This window comes from Puntigrus tetrazona, chromosome 18, assembly GCF_018831695.1.
Source record: "Puntigrus tetrazona isolate hp1 chromosome 18, ASM1883169v1, whole genome shotgun sequence".
NCBI lineage: Eukaryota > Metazoa > Chordata > Actinopteri > Cypriniformes > Cyprinidae > Puntigrus > Puntigrus tetrazona.
The window spans coordinates 23,844,491-23,867,426 of record NC_056716.1 but is presented as its reverse complement, the minus strand read 5'-3'; the positions used below and the strand labels follow the sequence as shown (position 1 = coordinate 23,867,426).

At 35.4% G+C, this 22,936-nt stretch overlaps 2 protein-coding genes across 7 annotated transcripts in view; both read right to left on the bottom strand.

The window, feature by feature from the left end:
• kcng4a (potassium voltage-gated channel, subfamily G, member 4a) overlaps window positions 1-8,391 on the bottom strand; it is a 33,130-nt gene extending 24,739 nt beyond the window's left edge. Inside the window, exons 1-3 of one of the 2 annotated variants that reach the window (XM_043264167.1) lie at window positions 8,288-8,391; window positions 7,572-8,153; window positions 3,212-3,334 (exon numbers count right to left, since the gene is read on the bottom strand). The gene's annotated coding sequence lies outside the window, so the exon portion shown is untranslated. Of the gene's footprint in view, window positions 1-3,211; window positions 3,992-7,571; window positions 8,154-8,287 lie in introns of those variants that run through there. The other variant, XM_043264168.1, reaches the window with a different exon arrangement.
• Window positions 8,392-14,151: 5,760 nt separating this feature from the next.
• si:dkey-246g23.2 (solute carrier family 66 member 2) overlaps window positions 14,152-22,936 on the bottom strand; it is a 35,223-nt gene continuing 26,438 nt past the window's right edge. For 4 of the 5 annotated variants that reach the window (XM_043264172.1, XM_043264174.1, XM_043264175.1 and 1 more), the window contains exon 5: window positions 14,152-14,599. In XM_043264172.1, coding sequence (XP_043120107.1) covers window positions 14,425-14,599 — 175 coding nt within the window. In that variant the 3' untranslated portion in view covers window positions 14,152-14,424. The remainder of the gene's footprint in view (window positions 14,600-22,936) is intronic. The other variant, XM_043264176.1, reaches the window with a different exon arrangement.

The window sequence follows — 22,936 nt, the reverse complement described above, 5'->3', positions numbered from 1 at the left end:
TTATTTATTTATGCAAGCACCAAACAACCTAACAATAACCCTAACAAATCCATGGAAGAAATAGGTTTGGAACAGTAAGGAAATAGTGAACTTTGTCACTGGTACATGCAGTCCATTCTGAATGCCATGGGACTGCCATAGCCTACGGAGACAAGTTCAAGGCAAACAGAGCAAGGTTAATGAATGACCTCTGAAGTACATGACAGAGCTTCGGACCTCATTTAAAAAAACATGTGCCGTTGGCTGGGCCTGAGTCATGTTCTCTTGTGACAGCTGTGTACAGTACAGCCTTCACTGATCATACAGGATGGAAGAGGAATGGCCTGTCTAATCATGAAGAGAGAAAGGATCAGTGCCTCCAGTACTGCCTGCTGAATATGGAGCAGCTGCCTCTGAGTAGAAGCGTCATGGACTCTGCTGAAATGAATCATGTGATACATATTTCTTTGCTGTATTTTAGTAAGTCTAAGGTTCCAGATACCTAATCAAAGCCAAGGAGAAAGATGATGTCTATTTTACAACATAAAAGTAACATAAATATCAACATAAATAAACATTAAATACTTAAATGAACACAAATGTAGCATGCTATCAAGTCACTATATTTTTAAATCCTTAAGGTTCAGAGATTGGCACTAATTCCAGAATTGGGCGTTTCGCTCACTGAGCAAAAATATTTATTTGGGGCAAAGAAATGTTAGCTGTTTTCTGATTAAAATGCTACTAGTGCCAAATTATGTGACCATAAAGGTATCCTTGATAAACATTTGGAAACATCTATGAGCCATGATAAACTGACGTAATATAGCTGCGTTGCAAAACGTGTTTAGGATGACAATAAATTATAATGCATCGTATCTGAGCTTTTCTCTGGAGCGCAGCAGGCAGATTAAAATGCTGATACATACACAGAAAGACACACACACACACACACACGCACGCACGCACGCACGAACACACACACACACACACACAGACACACCTCTAGGGTACAGAACTCAGCAACAAGCTCTCGGCATTCTTCCTAATCAAATACAGGTCAGAATCAGCCAGCCTCCTTATTCTCCTTTCATCATGGGCCGTTCTCACTTCTTTTGCTTTTAATCTCACAAACAACCACATATACACACTTGTTAAAGAAACAGTTCATCCGGAAAAGAAAATTGCCATTATTTTCCTCACCCTAATGCAGAAAAATAAACTCTCCATGACTCAGTAGAACACATAGTGTGGCTTTTTGAAGAACATCTTGGTCATTTGATATAATGAAAGTGGATGAGGAGTGGATGTGCAGTCATAAAATCTATGTATATATATATATATATATATATATATATATATATATATATATATATATATATATATATATATATATATATTTATTTATTTATTTTTAATTATTTTATTTATTTATTTATTTATTTTAAATAAACTACTCATTTTTGATTGTACAGAAACTTTTTTTACAGAAGAAATTCATGGAGCATTTTATTTCAGCGGTTCTCACTCTGCTTGCTGGTTGATTGTTCAATGAAACCATTTCTGCTGTTTTCATTCTCTGTATTGCTCTGAAAAGAGATCTAACAGTGACCAAGCGATAAAATGATGAGAAAATGATGGCACAATGGAGCACTTTTTAAAGTTGAACTATCCCTTTAAAACTCCAGACATGCATTCCAAATTAGAAGCAGAATTTTAACGCATTAAAGTCAGTAAATCTCTCGGGATGGATTGTATTGTCACTTTTTGGCCACATTGGGTTCATTAATATTATATAGGTTAAATTTAGAACTTCCTACAAATGCAAATCTAGAAATTATATCTTTGCTCATAAAAAAAAGAGAAAGAACAAAAGTCTGCTACCATCCTATTTAAAATATGCATAGGTATCTCAAAATACCCATTTCGTGCTCTGTATAACAATTACAAATTTAGTTTGATATACATATAGCATGTTAAAAACATAAAAACATATTTTTTATTGATCATACAGCAGACTAAGAAAAAGAGAAAGTACCATTTGATCTCCTATTTCACTAATCACACCACACAGACCAGGACTATAAGCAGCACTACTATATGATTAAATTAAATTCGGTCTGAGAAAATAAATGCTGCTTTCCCATCAGGTGGGATGCTGCAGTATCATTATCCAATAGTTATTTCAAATGTGTTACTGCTGTACATCACAACAAAAGACACCGAAGGCAGTCCTTAATGTTCAGGTTGGCTCGTTGGAAACCAATCTGGTATGGAGCATAAAGTAAATTCTGTAAATGGAAAATAACTTGAATCCACCTCTCTGGGTCTCAAAGGGCAGAACTGGAGAGCTTTTCCTAATCCATTGCTGATATGGTTATAGTGCATTCACCTCCACTCTCAACATAATTACCAATATCAAATGTAAAGCTGGCCCATTTTGACGTCACAACAGGGAGACTAATGTATAGTGGACAGATATAAGAGCAACACATATGGTGAGAAGGTAGATTCGCCTGCGGATAATGAAGGGTGTAAACAAAGACACATATGATTGGTCAGAAACCACATAATATCCAGCTGTTGTTATGAGGCTATGAAAATCTTGGAGGTGTAAAATAAAATGGAAAACAGACAGAGAGAGAGTGAGAAAGATGGGAGACTTTTAATGAGATCTTTCATTTTAAAAGCATTTTTTTCTTCTCTTCCTTCTGGTCTCATATTAATCCCTTCATTGGTATTCACAAAACAAACCAACATAACCAACAAACATAAAGAAACAAGGTTTATGAAAACAGTTGGTTATACGCTATGTTCTTTAATTTTTCTATTTAGTGTTGTAGGCATAAAAAAACATCTCTGACTGATTTCAGCAGTCATAATTTTTTGTATATTGACTACTACATTGTTCTTTGTACAATATTTGTATAATCTTCTGACTAGTAGTCCTCGGCCTCTTTCTTCTGAAAGTATAACATGATTTGAGCTTAAATCAATAATTCGTGTGCATTTATTTTTTAATAAGTGGCCATGGAATAATCTATATAACGTACACTCAGACAACAAAATAGATCCCTTCGGGATGATACAACACCCTGCTGGAATTTATTTTGTGATAATGACTGTCTGACTGAACATTATACCTTACTTACAAACACACATCAGGATTCTACATGTTCAAGATGGAATACAATACACTTAGGAGTATTTAGAATAGACATTTACTTCTTACTTTAGTTGGTTATAAGTGACCACCTGTTGGATTCACTTGTGATCTTTCAGCAGTATACCAACAGCTGCCGCAGCACCGTTCTGGTGTAGAATGGAGAGTCCAAACGCTTTTCAAATCCCACTGCTAATAAAAACCAAAGAAAGAGGAAAAATCAGAGAAAGGACACTGAAAGGTCACAACTTCACAGGCTTTATGTTGGTGGTCCCATCAATCTCCCCTTAGGTGTGGGAGATCCTGAGTGTCACCATAGGTCAGCCTGTGATAAATCACTGTGTTTGTTTAATGCATTTTCAGTGTACACGCTGCACTGTGAAGAGGGTCAGGGACAGGTGAGAGGAAGTGGAAAGGAGATGCCGCCCATCCCGTGCTTAATTTCAGGAAGTGAGGCGAGTGCTCCTGGTTTTTAATGATCATCTCTCTGTATTTATTAAAAAAAAGTTTGCCATTGCTGAAGGCACTGCTCTGTCCGTAATTACAGAGTACTAAATAACTCTAACTTCCTGACAGGACAGTTTTTAAACAGGGCTATAAAACCTGCTGTGGTGTCATCAAACTGTCTGTAAGAGAGAAATGATATATAGACGTATGTACCGTTTCAAAGTTTGGGGTCATTAAGATTTAAAAATAAATATTACTTTTATTCAGCAATGATACATTCAAAAAGACAGGAACTGCTGCTGAAAATTAATCTTTTAATCATAGGAATACAATGCAATATATTCAAATGGAATTTTTTACATTTTAAATTGTAATATTCCATATTTCACAACATGAATGCATTTTTGATCAGATAAACTCAGCTTTGGTGAGAATATTTAGAGACCTTTAAAAACCCTTACATTGTACATGAGGCTCTGAATATTTCAGGACAATATTACGCAGTACGGTGACGTCTATAAAACGCTTTCTCTCTCCAAAATTTTTTACTTTTCCTTGTGCCGACCTGACCAATGCTTAAAACTGCACGGAAACTTAACCCACACCGCTCAGGATCCTTTTCAGTGATCTCAGTCTTTCCCAAGCTCAGATTCTCTTACACAGGACATTCATTATTTAAAATTAAAAAGGGGAGGGAGAAAGACAGAACAAAAAAAAGGAAGAGGGAACAAACCACTAAACTTCATCCAATGTCACCAAAAGCGGAAGACTTGACCTAAAGAATCTTCAAGCCAGGTTCATTAGTTAACTAGATGCAGCATCATTCACGTTTTAGGTTGTGGGATAGAAAATGAGCATATGTAAGTCCTCTGAAAACTCTTTGGATCTGCTCCAAGGGGTTACATTTCCATTTAATCTTTGGCATGATTTTCACCTTCTCCGAAAGAACTCTCTCCTCCTGTCTGGTCCAAAGAGATCTGCAATACCAGTTGAAAACTTTCTATTTGAAGCGTTCCTGTTTTCCCAATGGGTGTTTGCAGTCAGCACTGCAGAACCTGAGTTCGACATGTTGCTGGATCAACATCTTTGTTGACTCTGGAACAACATTGTGATTAACCAATCAGATTGGAAGAATGATTTTATAGGTTTTTTTTAACTTTAGCCTTACAATCAATGTGATTGATGCTTGTATAGAAGTGTCATTCATCTATAAATTCCTCAGATTTTAGGCATCACTATGAGTTTTGTTAGGTGCAGAGATATGGTCAAAAACAAATATTTTTGGATTCAAATGTTGTTCCAGGGTCAACAAAATATATTGACCCAGAAACACATAGAACTCAATATCAGGATGTGCATTAGCACCAGTCAGAATATACAGTTTGAGAGGCTATCAATGGAAAACAGGCTTTTTGTTCACATGGATTAGCTAAACTTAATCTCGACTAGCGAACACTTCAGATGAGAAGAGGATGAGGAGGGTGAAATATATATATATATATATATATATATATATATATATATATATATATATATATATATAATAAAGAAATTATGCAAATTAAGCAAAAGCTCATAGTTTTTTTTGGCCCTTGCCAATGTACAGAGTTTTGAAACAAGACAAATCCCCAAAAGCACATTCCCAGCTAGTGTTTTCTGCTATGCCTGCCGGAGTTGGATTTGTTGGAATTAATTGAAACCGAACTTGGTCTTGGTTTCTCATGATTGCATTTCTTCTCATTACTACATTGAACGGACTTGTTCATAAGTGCTTCGACTGAGGGCCGGTGTAGAGGTTGACTACTCTGAGCTTTTTACAGCTTTCTTTGAATCTGTTTCTGCTTAAAGGGGTCTTATGGTGTGATTTCTACATCACTGTATTGTAAGATTTGCATAACACCACGCAAAAGGTTACGCAAAAAAGGGGTAACATTTATTTGTGTGTTTCCAAATATGGTAAGGGGTACAACATTTATATGGTAAGGGGCATAACATGTCATATAAGCCCTTTAATGATGGATATATTTAGTTTTGGAGACCACCGAACTTCCCTGAAGTTTGAGGTTGCACAAGAGCCTTGCTGAAACTGAAGTGATGAATTCTATACCATGTAATGTGAATCCATTTCTATTTGAGACGGCAACATGAGAAGCAGTGAATATCAATGCTATGGAGAGAATGAAAGATAAAGCACCTCATAATATATAAATAAATAATTAAATATCCAGGAACAGGCAGAGCTATATAAGAGATTATACATCTGGTAACTTTATATCTGAAATGCTAAGCATTAAATCGCTACCTGCATCATGGGGTGCTCATGGTCACCTTCAGCAGTGACAAGGAGGGTCCCATACTATGTTCTGTAATAGTTTTGACCCTCTTTAATTAGTCTGTGTGGGATTACTGCCCAGGGGATGGGCAATAATAATTGCCAGGGGGGAGGTGGTTAGAGCAGGCCATGAGATGCCCTTGACGTCCCCTGCCATGGAATGAGAGTTATGCCTAACAAAAGGGGTCTACCCTGGGGGACACCACGTATAGCGATGTATGGCAAGGACACATTCAGGCATCTATTCACCAAAGAGATGGATTTGAAATAAGGGAGCATAAGGAGCAGTCATGGTAGAGGTGAGGGAGATGGGAGCGGTGATTGATAGAAGGAGATACAGCTCAGCAAGTGTGGGTAGAAATAATGATTAGCCTCAGAGCTACATATATTTGCATTTCCCACAGGCTGTGGCTATAGCATGAGCGCAGCGTCAATGCAGGCAAACGCAGGGAGCTTCAAGGACACTGGATTAATGATATAATATTCACACGGAGAGGATATGCGCAACGTCAGAACAATAAATGCTCAGCTGCTCATAAATGTTCAGTAGGTAAAACAAAGTCCAAGTCTAATAAATGTCAAGAAGCAGAAGTAAAATGAACTGGAATTATATCATTGTAATTTGTATCAAAAAAATTGACGGACAGATGGATGGACAGATAAATGAGAAATAGATAGATAGATAGATAGATGATAGATGGATGACAATATTATATATATATATATATATATATATATATATATATATATATATATATATATATATATATATATATATATATATATATATATATATATTCTAGAAAAATTGCATTTTTCCTCAAAAATATTAAACAGCAAAAACATTGTAAATAAGTAATATCGAACATTATAATTATTTTGATGATCGTCTACTAGTAAAATAACACTTTATAATACATTTTTACAATTTATTTTTCGTTTTAAATTAAAACATTTACAAAAAGCTATTTATACATATGTATACATCTATAAATAGATACATAGAGGATGGATGGGTAGCAGACAGGTTATTCATTATTCACATGCTTGACTAAATAAATCTTAATTTGACACTATTTAATGCAGCAGTGCAAGAAGCTGTAATCAAGGGCTACTTCTCTGATTGGACTGAAATTTCATTGGTTTAATAAAAGCTCTCCTGCACCCGTACATGTCTTTATGTAAGCCTGCCTGGAAGCCGTTTGGAAATAGAGTGCTTGGTTCTGTTCCTGAAATCTCATTTTCCGTGATGTGAGGGAGGACACGGAGACACACAGGCCATTTCTGAGCCGGGAAACACCATGTCAGTGTGAATCCTAATGTCTCCTCTGCTCTCTGAACACTCTTCATGCCAGGTTAAAAGAGGCCGCGCTTACCCTAGAAAGACGTTTGCTAAAAGTAACACAGACATCTACAAAAATAGACACTGGTGAAAAAAATACATAAAGAAAATAAATGAATTATGGTTGACACTTCAGTTTAGATTACAGCACACAAAGAGCGACATACACATTCTGCAAAATATCTATGTTGAGGATGAATGAATAATGGCAGAACCTTCGATTTCGAGTCAGCTGTCAGCAATGGGAGGGTCGTGGCCATAAACAAAAGCGATATTCCTGTCATAATCTCTCACAGATGCCTTCTTACCGTAGTCATGCTCCATTTCCAAAGCCTTTGCAAGACTTTTTGCAATTCCCCAGTTGAACATCTTCTCCAGTGTGCCTATAGCATGGATGAGAAGACAATGACAGTTATGATCTATATCAGTCATAGCAATATATGCCTCATCATTATGCTAAAAACCTAAATCGATATTCCCCGTTATTAAATGGAGGAAAGCAAGGGAAAGGTTGTGCGCACCATAAACGTACAGCAGTAATTTAACATGACTCATAATAACTCGTGAGCAGAAAATAGCTCCACTGCCAAACGGGCCGATTAGTGATTGTTTCATTTGAATCACCAGTAATGAGCAAAAAGTTGTAATTGGTGGGAGAGAAACTGATATTGATTTAAATATGGTGTAGCACAGTGATTCCGGCTGAGATGGAGACTGCCCTCAATCAGATTGAGGGCTAATTGCTCGGGTAAAGGAGCCCGGGGGCATTCAGAGGAAGTCATTCAGGGAAGTCCGTGAGTGCAGCCACTCTGCTAATCATCCGGAGCAGCAGCAGACGAGCTCAGTATCAGCCACAGTGACTGCAAGGCTGTGTGAGCTGACAGCCTGACCTTACACACAAAAGAAAGAAAAATCCAGAGGGAAGCAAAAGTAATAAATAGCATGGCTGAAGTTATATTGTACCGTATAATGTACATGTTTAAAATATAAGGTTACTTCATCCAAAAATGATTCTTTTACTTACCTTCGAAGCATTGTAGGTGTATGTGACCTTCTTCTTTTAGATGAATCTAATTGGATTTGTCCTGGCACTTCTAAGCTTTATCATTGCAGTAGGCGGGTGGTTCACAGTCTAAAACATGTTAAATAAAGTGTGCTCAAACTTAACAAAACATATCTCAATTGGCTCTGGGGGAGTGAATATTTTTCAATATTTGAATTATTTTTTGTAAGATAGATATCCCAGTTTCAAACATCTTTTCTCTCACTTCCGCTGACTTAGTGAAAAACAGGCTAATTAGAAATTTTGGGTGAACTAACCCTTTAATAGAACACAATTTTCTACAGTTCTAAAATTATACATATTAAAAAAGTACAATTTCTATATACACATTTTGTTATTAACATTTACATTTCAAATAAATGCTGTTAGCTATCAAATAAATGTTGAATGTTCTATACATTATATATAAAACTATAGTGTCAAATAAATAACATTTTATAAAAACTGCATGTTTTAAATTTAATTTAAATTAAATTAATGGATGCATAACATTTATCAAAAGTGCTATCAAAGGGGTTAATAATGTTTTGCATGTAAATATAACAGGTACACCTTTTCAGATCCTGAACAAAATCGAAAATAAATAAATAAATAAATAACATTTCTGCAGTTGAGTTAAACGGTGCAGTAGTCAGCCAGGTGTAGCTTAGTGACAAGAAAGATATTTCAACCCCTTCTGGTGCGTGAGACCTTCTCATTACACTAACAGATTGAATAATTTAGCCTGGGTAGACTGAAAGAGGCGTTTATGACCGTTTAAAACAAATAGGATCACGGAGCCACTCTATCATCCTAGACTCTCTTCAAGTCATTGTTCACACACAGGACAGGAAGAGAAGACGGCAGACAACAGATCAGTCAGCACTAATGATGTCCCTTACTTTATTTACACGTTACAATGATGAAGAAACAGGGAGTGATGCTAGAATACAGAGTGAGAAATATCAAAGCATCCTTAAAAAAAGCCACACAGATTATTACTATATTTTGATTAAATTTGTATATATAAATTCTAAATCTTATATCTAATAAAACCATATTCACATGATCATTGATTTCGTGAAACTGCTCTACATTCGTTTAGCTCATCATTACCAATTACACTCAAAATCGTTCTTCATCTTCAAACCGTGTTTGAATTCCCTGACAATTGATTATCGATTAGTTGACCATCCGAGGCAGCATCCCACAAAGCTACAGTGTGTGTGTCACGTGTATACATGTGTAATGATATCTGTAATGGTATCTCAAGTGAAGAGCTAAAGTACAGCATGCCCCTTGACCCCATTAGCTGATGGTGTGCAATTAGGAAAAAAATATCCCTTGCCCACATACTTCAAAAAGCATCTACAATACATCACCACCGCCTGAATCCAGACACATTCTCAACGCTTTAAGAACCTTAAAGCTTAAAAGCATTGCATTATTGTACAGTGCATACTTTCTGGCACGCTGACCTTATCAAAGTAGCTTATGTCCTGTGAAATATGACACCTGCACTATAGTTAGGTGACACACATCATTATGCTGAAGCATTGCTCCCTTGGCAACATTTCACGTATTTTTCTGTCTATAAAAGGAAGTTAATACAAACATCAGTCGCGTCACAGATGACACAAATGTCTTTTCTCTCATGTAACGGTATATAAATGGGAAAACTGATATGAAGACAAAGGAGAAATGTACCATAACTTGGGTCAGGTCATATTACGTCAGGTCAACACACCTCTATACCAGCAATTATCAGGACATCTCAAGAACAGCCTTAAAGCATGGCTGAGATGTACCGCATGACTTAAGATGGGCTATCGAGAGGGCAGATCAAGAAACATTTGTCATTAGATATCAGAGAACACATTTGTCCTCATATTCATTTTGACATTCACCGGTGAAAGCAGTAAATGCCTTGATGGCGACATGCACAGGTCACATTTCACCCCGACTGAATTATTATGCAATTTTTAAGACCTTTTTTCTAAGTGAATTGTTTTAATGACAGTTTAAGCTCAGCTGCTCATGATTTATGCATTATATTACATAAATAAAATAATTGTATAATTTATGAAATGGTGTGCCATTTAAAATAAAAAATGTAAATAATTTGTGAATGAATCAACTATGTAAATACTATTCATATAAACAAATAATAATGCAATAATAAAACATTAAGAGTTCTGGGGTCAGTAAAATTAGTTTTAAACATTACTACTAATAATAATAATAATATTAATAATATATATATTAAGATATATACAACAGTACTTTTTAAATTGCATATATATATATATATATATATATATATATATATATATATATATATACACAAAAAGTTTTTGCAAAAACAGATAACAATCTATTTTAAACCGTTTGTTTTATTGTAAGTTAGCTGTATGTTTGTTATTTTGTAACCATTCAACTTGATTGAGATTAATTGCAATGCACAACAAAAAAATTTTTATCCGTTTTTGTCAATAAACTCTTCATATATATTTTTGTTGTGCATTGCAATTAATCTCAATGTTAATGAATGATGATTTTTGGGGTTAAATCTCACCGGACTGAAATAGCGTTGACTATCGGTTCTTGCTTTACTTTGAAGCCTTTGAAACCTGAGACGTCTGCTTTCATTGTTGTAATGGACCGTGTCTACAGAAGAAGGCAAAAACGAGCAAATGTGGAAACTCAATCCGTCATTTCCCTGTCCCTGCATCAGGCTCCTCTACTGCCCACCTGAACGCCCCCATACAAAGAACATCCAAGATTCCCGCAGTCATCAGTGTGACATCCTGTACCATATCACTAATGTATGGGATTTCGATTAATGGAGGGATACAGGTATCCTGCAGGCTTAGTCTCTCATCTATAATCCAGTCTTCCCCACAACCTTGAATATTTCATACCGAGTCGCTTTCACTGCTGACACCAAATGATTATGCAGCCTTGTAAAGTGCAGTACTGTGAAGTTCAGAACTGTGGGTCAGAGTGCAGCATGAACACTTTCTGATCATTTGAAGCTGGCTTTATTTTCAGTAATGGCCATTCACTGTCTTCTGTCACAAATGCTCAGTATAGAAACAGGAAAGGATGGAAATTGCTTTTTCAATTTTACACCCCACTTCACTGGTCACACAAGCAATTTACATGTAATTTCAAATGTGCAATCATGCATCAGATGTTATTAAATCAAGTATGTCGCTGGAGCTCTGCAAATATAAAAACATAATCCAGATTTCAACAAGCAATACATATATTCCTACATAACATGCTGATAATGTATTTCATCTGGTATTCACACAACAGGCTACAAAATAAAATAAGGACAAAAGTACAGGATATCATATATTATGTTTTTTACATTTATTCTTTCATACAATAACATCTCAGTCATTTAATGTGTGTGCGTGCTTACAATATATATATATATATATATATATATATATATATATATATATATATATATATATATACTGTACATAATGCCGTAACATGCTGAAAAATACATAATGCTGTATAAATAATGACAGGTTATGATTGTTCATCATGTCACTTTTAAAGGCACCTCTTTGACCTGAATGACAAAAATGTTCAGATCATTAAAGGCAACATTAAAGGATCATTATCACACAACATTAAACACATAATAGAGCGTTATCTTGCTCATCAGTGCGATTTCCTCACTGATGATGAGAGATTTACAATGCTTGGAAAAGCTATTTACTGTAGCAGCCATGTGCAACTAACAAAACACCAAAAAATTGAAACATTAACAGACACAATAGAAACATATCCATTGTTTATTAAAGATAAAATAAAGTCTTTGGATGTAATTTTTTTTTTTTGGTTTAAGTGAGGTTTTGAGAGGCACTGAATGACTGGCAAAAAAAGAAAGGAGATCTCTCATATCGCAGCTGTTTCTACTAGACATGGAGGGAAAATGGAGACTTTTTCAGAAGTTTCTTCTGAAAAAGATTCTAGAAATCTCATGAGTGTCTCCTTTAAAGTTTCATCAAACAACTGTACTGTAACTGTGCTGAGAAATAACAATATGAACTCAAACACCAAATCTCACAAAACTAAATACCTACTTCAGTAAAAAATACTTCAGCAAGTGTAGAATTTGTCTCTATTTTCACTGTTTTAAAATGGGAAAACTGATAAACATAACTAATGCAACCGCCAGTAAGTCTCCCGAGCCAATAAATCGTTCTTCTTAGAAAGTGTATTGGTGTGAAACAAAATCATGGACACAACCATTCAAAAGTGTGAGGATGGTAGAATATTGTAAATTATATTATACATTTTCAGCAGCTATAATTTCAGTCTTCAGTATCACATGATTAGAAATCATTCTAATGCTGATTTTTTTTTATTAGCCATCAAAAATGACCCCAAACTTTTGAACAGTAGTGTACCTAATCAATCGATATTAACTTAAAATGTTCAAAAGTACATAATTTTTCCATATGACATTCAAACATAAGTATTGCATAGAACAGCATTAATGCAATGCATTGTTTTTTTGGAAAAAAGTGGGCTCACACAAAGTCATCCCGCGACTAAATTAGTTGGTGTTTTTGACCTTTTCTGGGGTCAGATATGTTGATATGTCGGTTAACAGCACAACAGAACAAATATTTACCACACACAGAGTCTTAGCACAATGAGAGCTAATGCCAATAAAGCTGCCCATGCAGGGAGTAAACAGCTGAGGCTTTGTGACCATCTGTAATAACCAACGGCTAAACTTTGACGATCAACTAATGCTAAAGGAGCCAATGGGCTTAAACAGTCCACGGGCATGTTGAAATCCCTACGGTTAAACATGAGAAACAGAGCCAAAACTGAGATGGAATCTGAAAGTGCTTTTTTAAGGCCACATCTGTACCCATCCCTGAGCAGCCGGGCTCTATGGTGGGATTTAAAGTTATAGTGACCTTTTCTTTGAAGTGATAAATAGCACATAACTCAGTGCTGGTGTGAATGGTAACTTAATAGAGTGGAACTATTTTATGATGAGGTCTGCTCATATCTGATCAACCGCAGAGCCATGAGTTGAGGTGACTGCATTTTTTTCTCATCGGCCCCATCAACTTAGACATAAAAACAGTCCAAATGTCAATATTTGTGGGCAGCCTGCCCTTCATCTTGGTGTGACATGCATGGATAAACATGGACGATATATGACTGGTTGAGGTATTCATTGTCATCTTTAAAGGACATAGCTATGAACCCATTGGCTCCAATATACCCATCATTGGCTTTGTTTGGTTACTATGAACTGCAACTGCTTTTTAATTGGAAATTACACATTATTATTAAAAAACCCTGGATAAAAATACTTATTTTACAAAAAACTGGCACTACCTTAATGGGAAAAGGGACTATTGATCTTTGATAACTAAACAGAACAAATCTGTCTGTTTTTCTCATTTGCAATGCAATCATACATGATAAATTAGTTGTGCATTATATATTTATGGCATAGCCTCATGCATTTTCACTGATACGGTTTGGTAATTAAAGTTAGGCAATCATTCATCAGCAACTGGTTTTGACTCGAAGGCTTAGATTTAAAAGTGTAACATTAATCTGCTGTTTAAAATATGGATTTGTGTGTGCAACTATGCAAGTAACAACTATTTAAGTGCTTTAAAATGAAAAAGAACTAAAAAAAAAAGTTATCTAGGTTGTGGCAGATACATTTGGCACATGCATTTCCTAGCACTAAAATTGCATAAAAGAGCATACAGGCTCTCACAAAAGCTAGCAAAAATACAAACAATAACAAAGTGAAAAGGCATTAATTTGTCAGGCCAGTTTAATGGTTTATATATATATATATATATATATATATATATATATATATATATATATATATAATCCGGCAGGGTTCAACAGATTGAAACTATTTATTATTTTTAACAATTTATTAATTGAATACTAAGTCTTTAATAAGAATATCAGTTTTCACTAGCAGTTTCAGACTTTTGAACCCTGTGTATATATTTTTTTTTTTATAAAAGCATAGTTTTGCAGATAAGTAGCACATTTAATGTCCATAATTAGAAGTGTTGATCACCATCATTATTGTAGTGATCTCAGCCCAGTTTGATTCTTGTGTCCTGGCTGTAGTAGCCCACCTGGAGCAGAATGGCAATGTCAATTAAAATCTGTACTGCACCACAGACCACGAACTGAGTGGGGCTTTCATTGATCACGAAATACGCAGTCTTAAAGATGTCACCAGCTGTCCATAAAAGCACCATCTTTATGCTGAAAAAAAGGAGAGAGACAGAGAAAATAGAACATTATATTGAAACATTCAGAAATATATATATATATATATATATATATATATATATATATATATATATATATATATATATATATATATATATATATATATATATATAAATATAAAATATGAAAAGTCTCTCAGCAGTTGGAAAGATCCCACTCAGCTATAAAGCTCTGATAAATGAACCCCATTTAAAACCTTTTAAAGGCGTCACCAATACATCAACCTAATGTATTGTACAATGTCCTGTCCTCCTGCTTGATAAAGTCATACATCTGTATATCTCACACATTTACAAGTCTCCAAGTCATGTGCAATTGACTGCAGTGGGGAGAAGCTTTCAGCTACACTTAATTGAATCTACAGGAGGATGGATGCAATTATTTATACAAATTTCTATAAAATTGTGAAGGGTTGAGAAAACTGGTAGACTCCAATTATCAAATTATAGATGTATATGACTTTATTGTTTCAGATGAATGCAATCAGAGTATTCATTTTTAAAGCCCAGAGTTTTTTGGCTTTGAAATCTTGACTCCCATTCACTACCATTATAAAGCTTGGAGGAACCAGCACATTTTTATTATAACTATATATTCGTCTGGAAGAAGAAAGTTATATACATTAAGGATGGCTTGAGAGTGAGCAAATCATGGGGTAATTTTCCTATCTCTAAGGTATAGCTATAAATAGATACATTTATGCATTATATGCAGAAAATATAAATTTAAATGTCAATTTGACCTTGTGAGGTTAAGAGATGGGAGAACAGTGCATCCTGGGACACAGACTGAGCCATCAGGATGCTTGGGGTATCACCAAAGCACAGTATTTTTTAAATGTCAATCCTTGCCCCTTTTAAAAAAAAGTTTAAAACTTCCAAGAGGCAACCAAGGACAGACACTGCATTTTCAGCGGTATTTATGCTGAATGAGTTCATTCACTTCATTCAAGTGTAAAGAGGGAAAAGGTGGTCTAAAGATGAGTACAGGCTATACATCAGCTGTCACAGACAGAGAGGAATGAACATTGGACTTTTCATGCTCATGGCAATTGCCTCGACAAGAGAAATGAGTCTTTCCCACAACGTGGGGCAGCAGAAGCAGAGATCTACAGTAATGAAATGGTCCATTCTTGATAGCTGTCTTCTTGATGTTACAAACCCACCCATCTCAACATGACATTGATTATTGTGCATTATGTTCTTCCTTATCACCCTGTTTTGGTGTCACAGGAAGATTGTGAATGAGAGTGTAGGAACATCTGCTGGCAGGTGACGCGATATTCGCTGACATCGGTGTGAAATATCATCATTTATCCGACTCTCAGTGCTAAAATGTCCTGTTATGGACACTGCCCTAATAAATCAAATAGATTAACATCTATATCTTCAGAGACCTGGAGCACTTTGTCCACAAAACGCTGATTGTTGGTACTTCAAACAACCTAAAAAAGTGTCATGGAGGTGAACGAGGTATAACAATAAACTTGCCAATAGGACACATTTTGAATTGAAACTTTTTTACATTTAAAAAATCTTTCATAAGCTGGAAATCTCCATTAAAACATCCTGCCTAATGTGCTTTAAAAGGAAATGTGTCCTCTATGTCTGAACTCAAAGTTCCTCTCCTCCTTCATTCGCCTTTTGCATTAGTTTACTCTAGAGACCATCTTCAAACATCATTAATGGGGATGAAACATTAATGAGGTAATTAAAGGGGGTGGGTCATCCGTACAAGAGCAATGATAACAATGACTCCACAATAAAAAAAAAACAAAAAAACACTTAACGGTTCTCCATCTTCCGCCCAGAGAACACAAACTCTTTCAATTGTTCCTAAACATTCATTCAAACAAACACGCCCTTTCTCGCTCACAAAAACAAACCGCTATCTTTTTCCCTGCTCCCTTTCTCCTCCGAGCCCTATGCGGATTGACAGCAGATGAAAGAAATGCTCTGCAAACAGTGAGCAGTGCTTCAGGGCCTGTGAGAGAGGTAGAAGTGATTATTGCATTGATTAGGAGAACTGAGGCCATGGTTACAGCACTCCCAGTCCACACTGAACAGCCCTGCACTCAACCCCGACAAGCCTTCAATTGATCCTCTTCAACCAGACACTCATATCTACACTGAGGGGAAAGAGGGATGTGGCTAGGTTAGAAAGAGAGAAACGCCAAAATGAAAAAAAGGACAGACAGAAAATGACGAGTGGAGACAGAATGTTACCGTCATAAACAGACAAAAAAGTGAAAAGTTAAGAGCAGACATATAGAATGAAGAAAAGGGGGTTAGAACACAGAGAAGGATGGATAAACGGAACGATCACTAGAACAACAGACAAAATGAAAATGTCAGAATTATGAAAAGAACACTGAAAGAACAAAAAGTGATAGACAATGAAACAACAGGGAGAATGATAAAATGATAGAAAGAACAGCAGAGTGATTAAATTCTAGGAAAAACTATTAATGGGTTTGTGTCAGATAAAAGAACAGAGAATTAAAAATATAGAATAAAATATGTAATGATAGAAACAAATAGAATGATAGAATCATGTAAAAACTGAAAAAATATATAGAATGACAGAAACACAAAACATAAAACTTAAAAAATAAAATAAATATAACAGACAATAGACGGATGGAAGAGTGATAAAGAGTGATACAACAATGAAATGTTTGATTGACAGAATGATAAGATGGACAGAATGACAGAACAATAGATAGATAAATAGAATGATGGAACAAACGGATGAACGAACAAACGAGCAAGCGAATGACAGATGGACAGATAGAAAGGCAGATAGAACAACAGAACAAACGACAGAATGATAAAACAACAAATGAATGATAGACAGACAGACAGACAGATATATAAATAGATAGATATCATATACATATGGAATGATAGCTGCAATTATATGCAGAATGACAGAAAGAACAACAGATATACCAGCGGACAAATGGAATAGTAATTAGAAAAATAGATAGAACGATACCAAACATTTCTTGTACGACTGGTCTGTTGGTCTGGTGAAGCAGACTTCATGTTAATAGTTAAAAGGTCTGTCTACTGGAGGCCAGAGACACCAGGCATATAATACGCAAGACAAGCCTACCGGGCTTCTGAAAAGATCTCAGTTTTGACATTTGGCATAGACATCTAAGAAGGGGCAACATTCTGAGGATCTGCTCCAGACAGATGTATCGACACAGTGGCATCTTCCTACGTCTCTCTGGTTTCTCTCCACTGAATTCACATCGATGGAGCGATAAACCGTGACCAGTGAGTAACCTCTGAAAGAGGCACCAGAACTCTCTTATAAAGACCCTAACTCACTACAAATGTCCACAAAGGGACCGAAGAGAAACAGAAACTTGTTGCGCATCTAGTCGGTCTTCACCCACGGAAAGACAAAAACAAGCGAAAACAAAACCTAAAAAAATCCTTCAGGGAAAGCAACTGTATGAACGACTGAAGGGCTGTAAAGTGAGCTCTTGAAAACTTTTCACATTTCAAGACGGGTGAATTCAAATGGTCGGTGAGAGAAAAGACAGGCCATCCTCAACAAAAAAGATTATGAAATATGTATGCAGATCGATCCATCCGGCTCCAGCACAACACAGTTTGCACACTTCCTAAAACAGATCAGTCTCCATCACACACACACATAAAAAGAGAAAATCCACAGAAAAACCTCAAAGAAGAAAAAGTGATGGAGACATTAAAGGCCTCGAATCAAATTATGTTTCTCCAACATATGGCAGCCAAACAAGCTCACACAGATCACTGTCGTACAAACAAAGCTTAGCCAATGAAAACAGTCAGAAAATACATTCAGCGCATCTGTGACGTGCTTTGGATGGAAGTGATGTGTTTAAACGGCCTTTAAATCAGTAGAGTTGGACATTATAACCTCCCCCATGATATATTTCTACTTCTGTATACACAAAACCATTAAAAGCGATGCTAATGTCATACAAATTGGCACGTCAACCAGAAAAAACGATGGTTTTCTCTTTCGTTCCCTCCAGAACGCTGGCACTCTGCTCTCTTGTATTTTTCTTGTTCCTCACCCCCTCCTCCGTGTTGCTTTGCCCTGGAGGGAATGTGAATAATTCTGTTGCGGTACTGGTCCTGGCAAGCCGTGGCTGCTAGCGGCTCCTCTAATTCAATCACAAGACTCAGTCTGATCAATGGGGACTGTGCAGGATGCTGGCATACCTCAGCTCACCTTAGGTCATGTGGGAATCCACTCCAATGGCTTTTTCTTCTCTAATTAACCCAGACATGACAGCCAACAACCGTGAGGGCAACAACTCTACTGATAAAGTTCTTTATGTTTGCGTGCCTCTAAGCGATAGCAGCTCAAAGATTGAAATGTGTCGAGACATACCTAGCTAGTATGTGTGGGGTGTAATATTACTTTCAGGTATTAGAAAGTCTATCAAATGGCTATGTTTAGGACAGAATACTACTATTTCTGAAGTATGAATCATGAACTCTCAATACCATATTAGGGATGCAAAATATATTTACAACAGTTTATCAGCCGTGATGGAAAATTTATCAGTAGGGGCCCATATTGGTTATTTAGTTTTTTAGGTATAAGATTTTTATAATTTGTGCTATTATCGGCCATAGCATTGAAATAATTCAGATTGCAGCTTGTTAGGTTGGGTTTTATTGGCTTTTTTAGCATTGTGGATCCCTATACAGTGTTTTTTATATGCAGGAAATAACTGTGCTACACTACCATTCAAACTTGGGCTCAGTAACAATTATTATTATTATTATTTTTTGAAAATAGCTAATACCTTTATTCTGCAAAAATGCATTAAATGAGTCAAAAGTATGCAAATACATAAAACAAAACAAAATGTATATATATATATATATATATATATATATATATATATATATATATATATATATATATATATATATATATATATATATATATATATATATATATATATATATATATATATATATATATATATATATATATATACATATATACATATATATATATACATATATATATATATATATATATATATATATATATATATATATATATATATATACACATATATACATATATATATATATATATATATATATATATATATATATATATATATATATATATATATATATATATATATATATATATATATATATATATATATATATATGGTAAATAAAGAATTGTCATCACTGGAATAGATTTTTATATTATTATTTTCACTTGGTTTGCAATACAATGATTTAATAAAGACCCTAAAACTAGACAGATTTACTTGAAAAGCAAATATAAGACTTATTTTTAGATATATTGAATGATTAAAACAGGAAAAAAAGAAAATTATCCCAGTGGGGTAAGATATATAATAAATTGATTCAAAATGTATACAAGAAAACAAGTATTAGTCTAATACATTTACTTTATTTTTTACACTTGATTTACTTGATTATTTTTTTGGACTAAATTATAACACAAAACAGGATTAATCATACAATATCAATACTGAAAGTACAAATTAACAGCAAAATGTAACAACAATGGAATACTTAAAGTTTAAAAAAAATTATCATTCAGTATCTTTCACATATTGATTTTTTTAAATAACTGTGTGTACAATACAGTGTATGATTTCTAGTATTACATTCTAAACATATAATAGCTTGTTGGCAAGTAAGAAAACGAAATGGCATCCCTCAGTTTTGTTGCCTTGTTTTCGGCTAATAAAGCATTTCTTTTCCTCTGCTTGTGTCCATTTTCATAGATTTTGCTTCGCTAGCTATGATAAACGAGTTTTTGCCACCTGGGTGTATCACTGAGCACCATTCGAAGCAAATAAAAGGTAGATCACATGCACAAACAGACCACAGAAAGACAAATAGCTCCCACCAGTTGTCATAACAGCAGCCACAACAAATCAGAACTGCATCTATGCTAGCGAGGACACTTTCCTCTCCCCAGATACCCTGTATAGCTAAGTTATATCCACTGCTTCCTTATTTTTTATAAATATGGGAAATGTTTCTTATGAGCGTGAAACTCCCAGGGGTAATCAGGGCCGATCAGGGCTCTGTGTGAGCAGCGAGGCCCATGGCGAAGCTCAGCCTCATGGGAGAATCTGACTGCATGTCTCTGCTTGTTAGGGAGAAAGATTACAGCGCACTCGGCTTCATCAACACAGCAGGGTCCTGATGCTAACTACGCTCTTGACTTAGCATGGAGCCTAAACCCCAGAAACTGGTCTCTCCTGACATGAGAGCTGAGTGGCCTAAACTTTTTTTTTGTTAACTTTTTAACATTTTAGAGCTCCTGTGGAGACTGAGAGAAGAGAGACGGCAGGTGGAAGACAGAGACAGCACAGTGATGCTTGCTGAGCAATCTGAGTACTTGGGAATTATTCAATTAGAATTAAAATATATACAGTAATTTTGAATTAATTGAAGGAATGCATGGAAATGCCTCTTAATTACTGTTTCTTTTTCAATCTTACAATGTTGCAGATTATTTGTTGAAATTATTTGTTTTTTGTTGGAAGTAATGGAGAAATGCAATGACATATGCATCAAGTGCAAGCAAAAATAAAAATCTAAAATCTCAGTTTACCATTGTGTTGAAAATCTACCTTAGACTCATATTTTCATTGAAATGACACTGATGCCATTATTGAAAATATATTGAATTATGGATGCTGTTCTGTTTTACCTTTATCTGCATACTACTTTTGGTAAACGGCACATCATGAAAAGTATTGGAAAATCAGAAAGGTTATATTTACACCAAGAATAATAAATAGTGGCAATATTAAATTCCTAAATGTTAATGTTACGGAGTGGTATGGGCTTCCATTCTAATTATGATTATTTAAACTTTATAGTTAGAGTTATCAGTATCAGTCTTGCTGTGAATGGCCCTTTACTCCAACTGCCTGCATCTAAGGTCTTTGCTTGTATCAGACAAGATGTTTCAAATTGAGGATAATGAGTGTGAATCTGTGCTGGAGACTATGCTGAAGAAAAAAGGGGTTAACGGGGTGAGACTCAATGGTTCGTTAAGTCTCTATAATTAGAACCATCATCAAACAGTCTAAAGCTAGCAGTCCAAGGTAAATGTGGTTGTGAGATACGCACACACAATAGTGTGAGAATCAAAAAAATATATATATATTTTTTTTAGATAAAATAGGTTGAGCTCCTTTTGCTCACATGTGTCAACAGAGCCCTCAGGGTCCACAGTCTGAAATGAAAAAGATCAGGAATCAATTACTGCAAAAATACAATGCGAACACACTAAAAAAAGCCCCTGTCAAGAATTTTGAGGGCCTTTCAGAACTTGAAAAATGGAGTAAAGCCTCATGGGAGAAGGGAGTCAGCGTGTTGCTGGATACCCGGTCCATTAATGTCAGTCACAGTCTAAGACACGCATTGCCCTGCTGTTCCTCACTTCATCCTGTTCTTACATCTGTGTTTCTACCAGAGCAACATGAATTTAAACAGCAGCAGAAGTGGACACAGAATCAACGAGAAGTTCAAACGAGGAGAAAGAAGGTCAACGAGACATGGGAGCTTTCAGAGAAGAGAAAGGGGAGATGGGCCATTTAAATCTTTCAGGTTCAATAAATGTCTGGCTCAAGGGCACAGCGTTGGACCCTCCTAGCTTCACTGGCCCGTATTAAGGACGGTAGGAGGGTATGGATGGTTGGTCTTGGTAAAGACAGTTCTGCATGTGTCATTGCTACAGGTACTGATGTGGAGTCTATCACAATACCTCATAAAACTCACTCTACAAGGGCACAGCAACACAAACACAAGCTCTGCTCCACAACCTAGTGAGCTGCAAAGATAGCATTTTAAAACCAAAAAAGTGCTTATACTGATATTTTTGCAATACTGCAAAAAAAAATCCTGCATATACAATATACTCCAGTTTCCATATCAAACAAACTACCAAAAACATTTCACAAAGTGTTTAGATAGACAGATAAAGTGTTAAAAAGAATTAAGTATGATTGCTCAATACTATGTTATGACCTTAAAATTTAAATTAGCTCGGTAGCACTACACACCGTAAAACAACAATCAAGATATAAGAGCTCAAAGTACAAGCAACCTAAATGGTACGATTGTTGCATGTGTTTTTATCTCAGTTAGGCTTAGTGTGTATGGTACATTATTTTCAAACGTATTTTAAGTCAATGTGATAAAACATTGCTAGTTTCATATTTATCTCTTTGGAGAACACTGGAACTATTAACCTGCCAGAGGCAAATATAATATTGCAGAACTG